The sequence below is a fragment of the Falco peregrinus genome, chromosome 1 (assembly GCF_023634155.1).
Source record: "Falco peregrinus isolate bFalPer1 chromosome 1, bFalPer1.pri, whole genome shotgun sequence".
Taxonomy (NCBI): Eukaryota; Metazoa; Chordata; class Aves; order Falconiformes; family Falconidae; genus Falco; species Falco peregrinus.
This window is the reverse complement of record NC_073721.1, coordinates 78,517,712-78,531,359: the sequence shown is the minus strand read 5'-3', so window position 1 is coordinate 78,531,359 and position 13,648 is coordinate 78,517,712. Positions and strand designations below refer to the sequence as shown.

Below are 13,648 nucleotides of genomic sequence, written 5' to 3'. Positions count from 1 at the left end.
TACACACATTTTACAAGTGGAAGTGGGTAGCAAGGGTGAAAGCATTTTTACATACAGCCAGTCCTTTTGAGAGGTGATGTTAAGCATGTAACACAACAGCTCGATGAAGCAGATGAAGTGGGCTGGCAGTAAATGAGCATGTCACAATGATTTTCCTTAATTCCTGCAGAGGCAATTTACCATCATTTCAGTCGACAGTGTATCAGGAACACACAGGAATTCACTCTAGTGTCAGCATAACTTTTATTTATTTATTGCTGTCAATATGCATGGTAAAGGAAGAACCTGATGCGGCTACCTCCCGAGTACAATACTTCTGTAAAGTCTGATATTGTGGCTTTTGGTGGTAATAGATCAAAGGTGCTGCATTCACAAGCCACAGGGTGATTTTCCTAAATGCCTGAATTACAGATATGCTCCCTGGCTGTCCTTTCTTCTGTTCCTTCCAGCATCACATAATATAGACCTTGTAACTGGAAAACAGCCAGACATGATGTGAGGACAGTGTAAGGCGGAAAAACAGCTCTGTATTGCTTTCTTACAGCTTTTCAGTCTTGTAGGAGCAATAATTCATTTGTGGCTTTCTAGGACGCAAGCACATGGGGAAAATACATAGAAGGATCAGGCATGCTAAGGAGGGATGCAAATTTTCTTTTTCTGTTGCATCACCTGTCATCACAAAAATGTCAGCCTTCAGTGCTGGACCCTCCCATTGCCCAGTAGAAAGATACTGGCCAGTAACTGCCTGAAATGAAAAATACAGGCTGTGCCTTTGGTGCTTTTCCTCTGATCACACCAGAGTGACTCTGTCCTAGACCATCACACCCTCCCAGTACGCTCCTCCACCCAGCATCAACATTTCTTCTCTGTCTGGCAAGCCAAGGCTCTCTTCCCAGCCTCATCCCTGACTTCTCCCTAGAAACAGCACTGAATTGGTAGGGAATGACTTCAGTGGCCAGAAGCCAAAGCCTGGGACTAAGCAGTGTCACAGTCTGTGTGGAACAAGTAAGCAGGACTCTTATCTCTTATTATGGACTTACTATGTATGTCACCGGACATACATAATACTAGGGGTACTGATGAGAGGTACACCCCTGAAAACCCCGGTAAATCTGTGCTTCAGACCCCCTGAGCCTTAACTGTACCTCTGCTGCTAACTTCATTCATCTTTGTATTGTTTATTCCTTTGTTTCCCAATTCATACCATGGGGATAACAGCATCACTCTGCGTGTGCTGGTCATGCTCTGCCAGCACCAGGCAGTGCTGTTACTATGGAGTGGGTAGTTACTATAGAGTGGGTAATTATTAGCCAGCTGCTTGCTTAAAATTGGTGGGAGAGGATGCAAAGCTTCCACAACAAAGAGATTCCTCTCCTGAAACATACAGGGTGACCACACACAGAGCAAATCCTCCCCTGCAATAAACACATGTTAAGAAGCTGGGAGGGGACAAAGGCAACCCGAAACCCACCTCTGAATAAGCTGTCCACAGCACCTCTCCCAGTCCAGCCTTGATTTGCCAGAGGTCCCACTCTGGCCAAGATAGCCTGTACTGGTAGAAAGCAGTACAAAGCCTTGGATACAGGCTATTCACTGCAGCACATAAAGAGATGACCACATTCACAGCCTTGACAGCTTACTGCTGATAATGTCTAATTCTCCAAGTGGTAGGGGGTTTTGCTGCTGGAAACTCACCCACCTGTCCTCCAGCTTGCTTTATGGAGGTGATGAGGAAGCTGTCAGAGCCAAGTCAAAGGCTCCTCCATACTGAATCTGCCTATAGATAACACCTTCTGCAGCACGTAGCTCTGTTCCTCCCGGCAATGACACAGCCAGATGCCCCAATACAAAAAATGTGCAAAGGTGGCCCCAGGGCATTCTGCCCACAGTCAGCACAATGCAGCCCTCCCTCCAGCTTGCACTGATGCCACTGAATTACCTATAAGCTCTTCTCTGCACATGACCCTCCTTGGAGCCAAACCCACAGCATCCTCAGGTTGTCTTCACCTTCTGTTGCTACTGTTTACTTGAAATGATGTAGCATCAAGAGGTTGCTTTGTGTTTCATATTATTGTCTGTGCTTGGGAGGCTGGGACTGCTCTGGTCTTCAGGAAATGTGCCAGGAAACACATCCCACCGAAGCACTGACTGACTGGGGTGGGCAGCAAAACATTTCCTAGAAGAGGTCAGGCAGAACAGGGTAAACTGTGCCCAGCTGGGGAGGTTACACTAGCTGGAGCAAAGGGGGCTAAAGGGCTTTCTCAGAAGCACTTGTGTTTGGCAGACAGACTACACAGGAAAGGAAAGGAAAGGTGCTTCCTAAGCTACTGTCTGTGGTTCACTTTAACACCGACTGTGGCATCTTGGCAAAACGTGGCTTAACATAAGCAGCTGAAGCAAACAGATCTGGAGTGATCAGTAGAGAAGGTCTGCCAGGCTACAGGGAGCATTCAAACAAAAGCAAAGCCATTGAGGGAGTTGCCTATACACAACTTTCCCCCACTTTCCCTATCAAAGGGCAAATCTCCCTTATGACCCTAGAGCCCGATGGCATAACTTTTGCGGAGCTGAATGGCAAGTTGAGATCAGAAGTCCCCTCCCAACAAGAGTCACTTTTCATCACCCGAAGCAGAATCCTTTTGTGACCTCATGATCTGATAGAGAGTTTCCCTGAAGTGCTGGTCCCGGCTTAGTCTTTTGGCTGCTTCTTTCAGTTCCTCAATGTTTTCAGCTTCTGCATGTGAGAAGATGAAGGAATGGGACTGCTTCACTGAAAAAAAGAGCAGCACAGAAAGGTCAGCATCCTTTGTCAAGGACACAAACTGAAGAAGCTTCACTAGAGCACACAAGCCACGCGATCAACATGACAGAGCTTGGCGAGGGATGAGCTAACCATTGCACTCTAACAGCTTCACCTTACTGTTTTCAGAGGAGGAAAATGCTGACAGCATGGAAACACTTTTTTTTTTTTTTTTCCTTTACAGGTGCCTCTGATTTAAGGTTCTATGTAGAACCTGATCTAACCTTGCAGGTAGCCACTCCAAGCACTGGATTGGATTGAGCAATGTCCAGGTGTCCCTTCCAACACCACTCAGTCTGTAACTAAGCATTCAGATGAAGTCAGCTTTGAGCATGTTTTTTTAGGGGCCTGGAACCATCACATCAGTTAACTTTCAACATACATGAAGAGACAGGCAACCAGTATGCAGACTCAGTGCCTGCTCTCTGGGTAAGGAAGCTCCACGTTTCTCTGTAGCTCCATTCTGCCATTAGGGAGTATGAAATACGAAACAAATTTGCAGACCTTACTGCTCTGTCAGCCCCATCTGCACGTGTTTGCTCCTGCAGGATATAGAACAAGAAGCTGACAGATACCTACAGTCATTCCATGAAGCACTGGTTCTCCGGCGGTGGAAGCGGCAGCTCTTTATGCGACGAGTGGCAGCCTTGTGGATGTACACAGAGTTCTTCATGATCACGGGCATCTTGGCCTCTAGTTCGGCATTGCGGATGCACTCTTCAAAGAACTCTGAGAAGACACCACTGTGAGCAGTGATGGGAGAGACACTTCAAGCAATAAGCCAGTCACAAGGGACTGCACTCGCTGAGCCAGGTAATGACATTCAACACCTCCCTAGATCCTCATGAAGAACGATCCATGAAGCTCCCAAGTATCATCAGAATGAACAAGTTCAAAGTGACAAAAGTCTCTAGGCCCCAACAAATGCGTGCTCAAATTATAGAAAGAACTGCAACTATCCATTCACCATCAACCATTCCTACAACTGCTTATGATTCAGCTGCCAAAAGCCTCTGATATTATGATAAAACTTATCAACTCTCTTGCAGCAGAAGGGTCTGAAGCCTTACTTATTGCACTTTCTTTGAGGGACTCCTAAAACCAGTCAAGTCTAACTGTGGAAAGGGAGGCACTGGCAGCACTGGCACAGGCACACACCCAGGCCATAGATGGCCAGGGGGTTCTAAGAGTATAGTAAATACTAGCACGATCATATACACACATACATTACAGGGTCCATGCAAAGCCCTGCATCCAAACTCTGACAACTATTCTGTCCCGGTCTGCCACATGAGCTGCTTTTCCTTGCTCATTTCCCCATAAGAGGTCTAACCAGCGTATCTTCTGCCATTCCAGTCTTGCTGTCCTCCTGCCTGCCACTGGTCCCTTGCTGTTCAGAGGGCTCATGTGCCCCAGCTCTTACATGAAAGGGCAGGGCAGAGCTTCAGGAGTCACGTGGAAGGGCTGAGGCAATCTGTGCTGGGACTGACACTAAAGGAAACAGTGCTTCCCTCACTTTCTCCAGTGTTTTGCTTGTCAATACATTTTTGATCTTTTGAAGAAAACATACCCCAAAATCTAAGATTGGAAATGAGTGCCAGGAGAAATTCAGTGCCAGAGGTTACTCACTTATGCCCTGTGCAGGTAGCTCAGCTCTGGTTGAAAGCTGAGCTTAACATAGCCACCTTAGCTCTGTTTTCTTACCATGGCTCTGAGCCAGCAGGATGAAGTTCAGAATCATGCCCTTTTCTCTCAGTTTAGAAGTCTGATATAGAAACTACTGAATAATACTTATTTTATTTACATATATAAATATATATTTATCATTTATATATATAAACTATGTATACATGTGTTTATACTTGAATATGTAACAGTGCTCAGAATGCTGCAGGACTTTTTTAAGCTTTTCTATATTGGCCCAATACATCCACCTGTCACTGAAATGAAGCCTTAACTGTACAGATACAGCGTCTTCACAACAGCTTCCCACTGCACTATACTTGAGGATGGAAAACAAGCAAGATATTTCACAAAGTTTAAGCTGCTAATGTAAGTTCCCAAACATGAGAAGTCAGATGCTAGGGCAATGCCTCATCTCCTAAATAAAATTTAAAAAAAAGAAAAAAAAAAAAGAAAAAGGGCAAGCGCAGGAACAGGGATAAGCTGTGAGGAATCCGAGTCTTACACCTGACCTGCAGACTACAGTTGTCTCAGCACAACAGTGCTGGGCCGATGCAGTGATTCACCTCTGAGTAAGGATCCAAACTTCACCTCCTGGGTCACCTACCAGCACGTTGCTACAGCAACCACAGTCCCCCTTAAACTGATGATATTCTTGTAACCAAGGCTGAAAAAATACTGTCTTGAGGGGAGTCAGAGGACTTTTTATAACTCAGACCTAGTCAGTCTTTACAGCTCTGCCACAGCTCCCCTGTCTGACATTTTGGAAAGCATTTGGTCATCTCTGACCAAACACCTAGGTTTGTCTTCCACCCAACAGGGAAGGCTGGGATAATTTTGCTCTCCTTTGAGGGCAGAATACCAGATGCCTGCATCGTACGTTCTGGCTCCTCAAAAGAGAGGTGTGGTCAAGGTACAAGGAGTTGGGAGAGCACATTACATGCAGGCTTTGCTAATTTGGGAACTTCTTTTTGTGTCTGGGAGGATGGATAGAAGTATTTCCTCTCTCAGACCTTGCTCATCAGTAGGGGGGATGGATAACTGACTTACTTCTCAAGTTACTGACATCTGCTTTCATCTTCTCCTCTTTCTCCTTGTTGCAATCCAGAGAACTCAAGCCTTGCTCCAAGCTCTGCAATGCTTCCTCAGCTTCTCTCAGTCTCTTCTCCAGATCCATGCGCACCTTCACCTCAGCCTGAGGAAAAGAATAAGCATTGCTGAAAACCAGCTTGCATCTCAAAAACCATCCTGCTAACTCACAAGACCTGTGAGGGACCCACCAAGCAGATGAAAATGAAAAGAGGAAAGTAAGGAAAACCAACAGAAATATTATAAGACAACATAAAAGTTGTTCCTCATGTCTTCAGACAGAATAAATAAAATAAGTCCAGCTTATTTTAGTAATTCTCCTTTTCTCTGACTTTCATTTTCACAGCTTCCCTCTCATTGTATGAACCATGTGGAATCAGAGATGGCATTTCAACACATGAATTTGTGCTTATGCAGCTACTTCCAGCTGAGCAGGAACAGGACATCTTTCCAGCTGAGATGGATTTGAAATAAAGGCAGTCAATTCCAGCAAAGGGGCATACAGTACTCAGTTTCAGAAACAAAACACAAGAAAAGTTAGAAATATAGGAGAATATCAGTAGTAGCTTAGCAAATGAGAATAACTAGTACAGATTAGGTCAATGTAGCTTTAGTTTGGCCAAGTAGAAGGTTACAGGATAAGAAAATCTTGGAGGTGCAGGAAAAAGAAGAATTGGAGTATTTTTTGGATAAAATATTTGTAGAAAGAGGTTGAATGTCAAGCAGCCAATAGTAAGCATAACCTTTACATCATTTGGCTTAAAATAAAATAGCATACTTTGTCTGATTACCTTTGTGTCGATTAAGATATCTTCCATTACTGGGATAACAAAGGAGGGCTGGTACCTCATCTGCATTCCTCTGCTTTTGAACCCAAGTTCATGCAGAGGTTCCTGAAGATTTACAACCCTTAAGATTGATTCTGTGAGCATAAGTAAGGAGGGAAGATTTCTGCTCAGTTCTGCAATAACCACATTAGCATTTCTTTGGAATAATCTTTGCTCTTCATTGTGTCTACTTTCCTCTTATACTCTTTTCCCTGCTCCCTCAATCTTTAGATGTTGCTTTCACAGTAGCAAATGAAAAGGCTTTTACTGAATGGGTTAATCAGGCCTCAGAGTGAGAAAATAAATAGTTGTGCTACACAGATGCGACACAGCAACTTCACACTTTACACACACACATGATGTGAAGCATAGCAAGTGAAGATTTACGACCACAAAATGAGAAGAAAATAAAAGCAAGTCTCCCTCTTGTTAGGGGATGAGCTGAAAAGGAAAATGAGAGAAGTCTGGGCCCAGGGACAGCACTAGGTGACATACGCAGGGGTTACCTTGAGGTCTCTCTCAGTCTGCTGCTTCTCTGCCGTCAGCTCCGAGAGCGAGTTCTGCAGCGCTTGTGACTGGGCAGAGTAAAATTCCCGCTCCTCCTCCAGTGCTCGGGACCGCTCCTCATTCTCCTTCATCCTGGTGCACGGCAAAGGAAGACAACCATCCCCACCCCACACAACCCACAGGAAGGAAGGGGCTCAGTATCGTGCTGGGGCTGGCTTAACTCCCCGGCTGCCCTCGGCGAAGACGCGCTAACAGGAGCACCGTCTGCGTGTCACTTCAGTAACACAGGCATTACTGGAGAAAGCCAGGTGAACAGTTCTCAAATGGAACATTCTCAACCCCTAGGTAAGGTCCAGGAGCACCAAACACTTCTTATGGACAAGTCCCTGACCATGAAATGGAATCAGGTGCCTAAGTCCTGATTTGAAAGGAGCAGACCCAAGCAGCAGCAAGGAGTTTGGCTGCCCTGCATCAGTCTGTCCCTTCTGAAGTGTTTATAAACTGGCCTCCTGCCATGGAACCAGATAAGCTTCCAGACAGGTCTTGTGTGGGCAACAAAAAAGCAAGTCAGCAGATAGTCATGTTATTTGGCACCACTAAGCCTGAGCAGGGCAGAAGCATCCTCTTCCCTTTACCACGCCCAAGGATGGAAATTATAAAGGATCTTGCCACTCTGCAGTTCTCAGGATAAACACAGGAACAGTTTTGAGGTGATCCTAATTTTAAGCCTGGAAATATTTAGCCATACCCTTTCTGATTGCCTCCCACCTGTGAGGGGGGAAACTACCTCTTTTCCTACCATCCTTTTCACAGTGGATCACATCTTGTCCCACATCCCTTTCTCTGACACCACTGTAAGAGCCCCTGCCCCATTTCACCTTTTCTCTGCCAGGAGTTTCTCCTCCAGAAGTTGCTGCATCTTCTCTTCAATCTGTTGCAGGCTGCAGTGCAGTCCCTGGATGGGACTTTGCTCCTTGCTGGGGCTGGTTGGAGGTGGGAGCTGGCTCTCATTTTCTTCCAGCATCTCCAGCATTTGCTGCTTTTCCTGAGAGAGCTCCTTGAAGAAGGGCAGAGATTATGAGTATCAGCCAAATCTAACATTTCTGCTCCCGTTCCTGCCTGGGTCCTCCCTATTGAGTCCCTCCATCCTTACATCCACATGCCTCATTCAGGTTAAAACCAGGAATATCTGGTTTTTATTTTGTACCTGCCCCATGAGGAGCAAATCTCCACCCCAGCCTTTGCTATGCAAGGGGGTGAAAACCCGCAGGCTAGTAAGGACTCAGCTCAGGGGCTGGAGCATCATGCTTCCCTAGTGCATTGCTGATGCAGGCAGCTTCCCTGCCTTCCATCCTTGCCTTGCTCCTCAGTGTGAACTAGAGGCACCCCCTCTGCGGTGCATCCAGCTGCGGGGCAATAAGACATATCGTGCTGTTTTCTGTTAAGTGTCGCATCTGGTGTGCAACTAGGGCATGAATGGTCTTTCCCCAGCTTTCCAGCTCCTTCTTTGTACCCATCACCGTGGGCATGAGGAAAGCTCAAAGGAATATCAGCAACAAACTTTTGGACAAACTTGCAGTGGCTGACATGAACATTAAGGATGACATCGAGGCTTCAAAAAGCCAGCTGTGTGGAAATTTCACAAACAATATACATTTAGAAAAGCCACTTTCCACCAAACCACCAGAGTGATATCAAGTAAAGAAAGGGTTTAATACATCAACACTCCATTTCCTCAGTTCCCATGTGGTACATGATTCCCTGGGAACCATGCTCCCTTCTGTGAACAATGAATGCCGCTCTGCTGCTCCGGTTTCCACCAGGACTCAAGGAGTTGCAGCTAAAAAAAAAATAATCAGGAAGCTATCACAGACTTATAGCCATGTTGGCTGGAAGGACCCTCTGGCAGGCTCTAGTCCAGCCTCCTGTTGTCTGGCTGGTCTGTCAACACAGCAAGATATGGTCAGCTGTGGCTTTCTGCAGTTGAGTTATGAAAAACTTCCCAGATGGAGGTTCCTCTGACTCTCCCACTCCCCGCCTACCTGTCTGGTGAAAAATCTCTCCCTAGTGATCAATCTGAGCTTCCCAAACTGCCGCTTGTGGTTGTTGTCCTACATCACGTCACCTGGTACTGCTGAGAAAACGTTGGTTCTGCTGGGTTCCGTATCACTCCTAGTCCTTTTCTGGAGGGGATTTTGGCCTTTGTTTCAGCTACCGAATGAACTTATTCATCTGCACAGGACTTAACTCTGGCAGTAGCGGATCTGAGATGCATTCCACAGGACAGCACTGCTTTCAGCCCTGTCAGTTCTCATGGATCGCTCCCAAAATGCTGTCACTCAGAGTGGTCACTCACCTCTAGGGTTTTCTGTAAAGACTGTGTCAGGCTTCGCAACTCTTTCTTTTCTTCCTCCACTCCTTTAAGGGAGCGGGCTGTGATCTCTAGCTCCCTAAAGAAGCAAAAAGGGTGATAGCTATTGCAGGGGAACACTATCCCCACAGACCGCACTCAGACCGTGCAGGCTGTGGATGCCTTAGCGCAGGACCTGTGACCAGTGGTTAGTACTGGCAGCCCTGAAGAGTCAAGAGCTTGCCAGGAAGCATCACGCCTTGAACACACTACGGACGTCCAGGAACTTTACTGTGCCGCCTAATCAAGAAACCAAACCCAACAGTTAGTGCACTTCTCTAGCAAGGGCAGGGCCACAGTTGCAACTGGAAGAGCCCAGACAGGGGAGTCATATCTAAGCAGATGTAGGTCTATGAAAACAAAAATGGCTTGCAAAATCCCACTGGATTTTCTGAGATGTTATTTAGGGAGAGAGAAAGAAAAGGAAAGAAAAAAAAAAAGACAACGACAATAGTAAAACATGCCCTTTCATCACACAGAGCAAAGCACTTGGATCCTTCCCTTTCTGAACACTTTTGCTGTTCATATTTCACATAGTGTAACTCTTAAAATGACAAAATTATTCTCCATGAGACAACATCATCCACCCAGTATCATTCAGCTGACGGTGGAAAACCAGATTCACATGTCTGGAGCCCACATAGCTGGTCAAACTAATTTTCTCTCTGAAATCCTCTAGCACCTGTCCATTGTCGTGCTACTGTAACTGATCTGGGGTTCGCTCACATTCCAGCCCTTTGAAAATGAAGTTGCTAAAGCCCTGAATACAAGATAAAATAAGCTGTATTCTGCTTCTCGCACAAGTGATAGCAAATGCAGGTAAACATATCTCAGCTGTTCCTGTTTTGGTCAATATAGCCATTTATCTCCTTCCTACACGCACAAAATAGGTGGATTTTGCAAACTGTGGATTTTCCACCACCATAGCTGCCTGGCATAGGAGTTTGCAGCCTTTCCCTGCCCTGCACAGCTTGCTGCCTTACCGTTTGATCTGCTCCTGCTCCAGCCGCAGCTCCCGTACCACCTCTTCAAACTGGTGCTTCTCTGCTTCCAAGACCTGGTTCAGACGCTCAAGTTCCTGGGCCAAAAGAGAAGACAGGAATGTACTCTGCTGACACAGGCTTCCCTGTTAACAGTGCCTGGGACTTTTAACCTGAGCTTCCACCACACTTTTGTCCAGGGGCAATTAGGAGGGTCTGAAGGGTGTCTGTGGATTTCCAGATATCCAGAAGTACCAGCCAGATTACCAGGCACCTGGAAATCCCAGACATGTTCCCTGCACAGATCAGCTCTGCCGTGCATATACAGAAGGTCCAAAGGTCCCTGGGAAAGCTGGACTCAACGTGCAGGTACCATTTCCAGGCACCCAGATGTACAGATACAGAAAACCTAGACAGGAACATGACAGCCCCAGCACTGCTGTGCCTGAAGTGTGACATTTCTGCTAGCTCAGCCTGGCTTCCCACCCCTACTGGGACAGGAAAACGTGAACTGCACGGTTACAGCTTCATTAGTCTGTTACTATCTTTGTGTTAATAAAATCATGCTTAAAGAGCACTGAATACCACAAGCTACCCTCAAGCAGTGAAACCATCGTACTGAGACCTACTGCAGATGGAGACAGGAACAAAGTACAGCAAGAGTCCTGCCCCCGCTCAGGTCACAAAACAGCACTGACACCAGATGAATTCAGAAGACGACTCCTGCTCCACGGTGCAGATACACTGTTCGAGTTGCTTTCCCAACATATTGGTCTGAAGCCTTCAGACTCCCAGCCAGCCAGACCGCCACAGCTCAGTGAGCTATACACTCATTCCTTCATCAGCACCAAACTCCTTCAGACTAACCTGGCCCCATATGCTCTTTGTGAGCAATGAAGATACCGTGCATGGCTTTGTAAGAGCAGAGGTTTGTTCCGGGAGTCCTGGACTTTAGAAAAGGGCATTTGACTCCGCAGGGCTGTGAGGTGCGCAGCAGGCTACCTCACCAGAAAAGGATGTCTCCCTGCAAAGGCAGAAGTAGCTTAGCCCTAAAGGAGTGTCCAAGCCACCTTTGGACATGGCTTTCCAGAAAGGTACACCAGAAAAACATTGGCCTGAGAAGCCTAGGTCAGCATTGCCATCTTTTGCTAAAGAACGGTGACAGTAATTTTGGATTAACTGGAAAAAAGAGCATGCAGAAGTTTGTAATGCGATGGTCTACACCCATGCAGGCTTTCCTAGTATATAATAGGACAACCCATTTGCAAAGTTGTCTTGCAATAACTTTATGATGGCGCTATAAAAACTGGTATAGATTTGGTGTAAATATGAGAACAAGCTACTTTTATTATATTAAGCAAATAAGTTAGGAATAGTTTGGAAAACAATAGCAAACTTGATAAATTAAGGTGCAATAGTAACATCTAAGGGCATGCTGTCTTGAGTTTTCCCTAATGCGATGTTTATTATTCTCCTCATCAATATTGTGCCCAAAGAGCAAACTACATTGCTTTTTGCTGCTCCTTGTTTCTCACAATGGTATCTCTACACTAGAACAAACGTCTGTTTCCACAGTTAGAAAGCAAATAAGCAGACAAGTTGATGGCCACAGTCTTCCTGAATCTGCCAAATAACAAGTGTATAATTCAATCCAGTGAATATGTATTTAGTCTGATCTTCTACCCTGGAGACAAACACAAGCATGCTGCATGGGAAGTGCCTGGGAAGGGGGACAGGGATACACCCCCAGGACCCACCCCATGGCATGGCTCTTAGATTCCTCTCTTCATCCACAGGGCCCAGATTCCCACTCCCAAGAGGCTGGAGACTCTTGACTCCACAGCCTCCCTCCCTGAACCCTGACATGCCTTCAAACCAACAAATCCCAACCTCCCACTCCTGCCACATGGAAGCTGAAGAAAATTGGCTTGTGATGAACACTCACCTCCTTTTGCTCCCTCTGCAGACACAGCTCTTCTGTTTCTTCCATTAGCTTATCTGCAAACACACACAGAGAAAGGCCAAATGCGGACAAAAGCAATTTATATCCTGGGGATATTTATTAGCATGAAACACTGACTGTTTGAAGCTTGAAAATACAGCGTTCCCTACTGCTTCGTGTGTATCTGTCCAGAAGTCTCCAAAGGCTGAGATGACACTAATGGGGTGTTCTGTAATTTCCCTTCTGCCAAATAGCTTCATAAACTATACCACTGTATTGCTGTGTACTCCTTCTAAGGTTTCATCTCAATGTTCTTAAAGAGCATTGATGAACTAACCTTCACAACCCTCGAGCCGAGTGAGGAGAATATTCTTCTCTCTGCTTCACACACGAGGAAGCAATGGCACAGAAAGGTTAAGTGGGTGCACGGGGTCGCACCCTGTGCTGCAGCAGTGAGTTCTCCTGCAGCTCAGTGCCCCATCCCTACCTGCCTAGCTCATTGCCCTCTCCTTCAGCCCCCGGGGCATCGCTGCTGGCCCCCCACTGTCACTTTGGGATGTCCCAGCCAAGCTCAGAAATCAATCCCCTAACTTAGCCACAAAACTTTCAGCTGTTAAGAACGGTTCCCCCCAACATCAGTTGCTCTTGTCTACTGAGGACACATGCCCACCAGAGACTCTGCTCTGCTCTTCACACTGTGACCTGATGCACCTACCCTGTGCTATGTTCTAGCCTTAAGCAGAGGCTCTGCATTAGGCAGCATTTAGTCATGCTTACAGGAAACTAGACAGAAAAAAATTCTTCACAGTTAAGCCTGGGGTTTAGCTCTCGGCTCTGCCACCCAGCTGCAGTGCGAGCAGGGGGCAGGTTCGCTGTAGCACTGTGTAGTTAAGACTTCCACGTATCTGACAAGGAGGATGCTACTGGTTTCCTTTGTACTGGGACCTGAAGAGATTACTGCTGCTGGCAGAGTTACCACTGCTAGGAGGAATGCAGACCTCTACCTCCTGCCTAGAGCAGGACTCCTGGTGCCAGAGCAATTATTTAGCAATTGTATTGCTAAAGCTCTGCTGACCACCACTGCTGCCTTTCCCTCCTGCTATCGCCCTCTTCCTCCTTGCCAGGACCCAGCAGAGCTGCACTGCAATTACATAGAGGCTCTCCCACCTTCCCTTTTCTGCTCCTCCTTGCAGGGGCCAAGCCCAGGGCTTGATGGGCTTCTGTAAAGTCCCTGCCTTAGAGAGAAACCTGGGGGTTAGCATCAGGGATAAGCTGGGTGAGGGGCAGCTGGAATGTAACTTGTGAGGGTTCAGGGAATTCCCCAGAGCAGTGTTTGCTTCCTCCAGAGAGCCTTGACCTGCTGCCCGGAGCAGCGCCTGACCTCAGAGCTTAGCTACGGGATGGACGCAG

General features: G+C 46.6%; 1 protein-coding gene across 3 annotated transcripts in view; it reads right to left on the bottom strand.

Moving 5' to 3' along the window:
- Positions 1–231: 231 nt before the first annotated feature.
- Positions 232–13,648, bottom strand: part of PLEKHD1 (pleckstrin homology and coiled-coil domain containing D1) — a 37,286-nt gene continuing 23,869 nt past the window's right edge. Inside the window, exons 6-13 of one of the 3 annotated variants that reach the window (XM_005230746.4) lie at positions 12,242–12,294; positions 10,300–10,394; positions 9,263–9,356; positions 7,785–7,963; positions 6,906–7,038; positions 5,534–5,678; positions 3,380–3,529; positions 232–2,770 (exon numbers count right to left, since the gene is read on the bottom strand). In XM_005230746.4, coding sequence (XP_005230803.1) covers positions 2,610–2,770; positions 3,380–3,529; positions 5,534–5,678; positions 6,906–7,038; positions 7,785–7,963; positions 9,263–9,356; positions 10,300–10,394; positions 12,242–12,294 — 1,010 coding nt within the window. In that variant the 3' untranslated portion in view covers positions 232–2,609. Of the gene's footprint in view, positions 2,771–3,375; positions 3,544–5,533; positions 5,679–6,905; positions 7,039–7,784; positions 7,964–9,262; positions 9,357–10,299; positions 10,395–12,241; positions 12,295–13,648 lie in introns of all 3 variants that reach the window. The other 2 variants (XM_027777325.2, XR_008749676.1) reach the window with 2 other exon arrangements.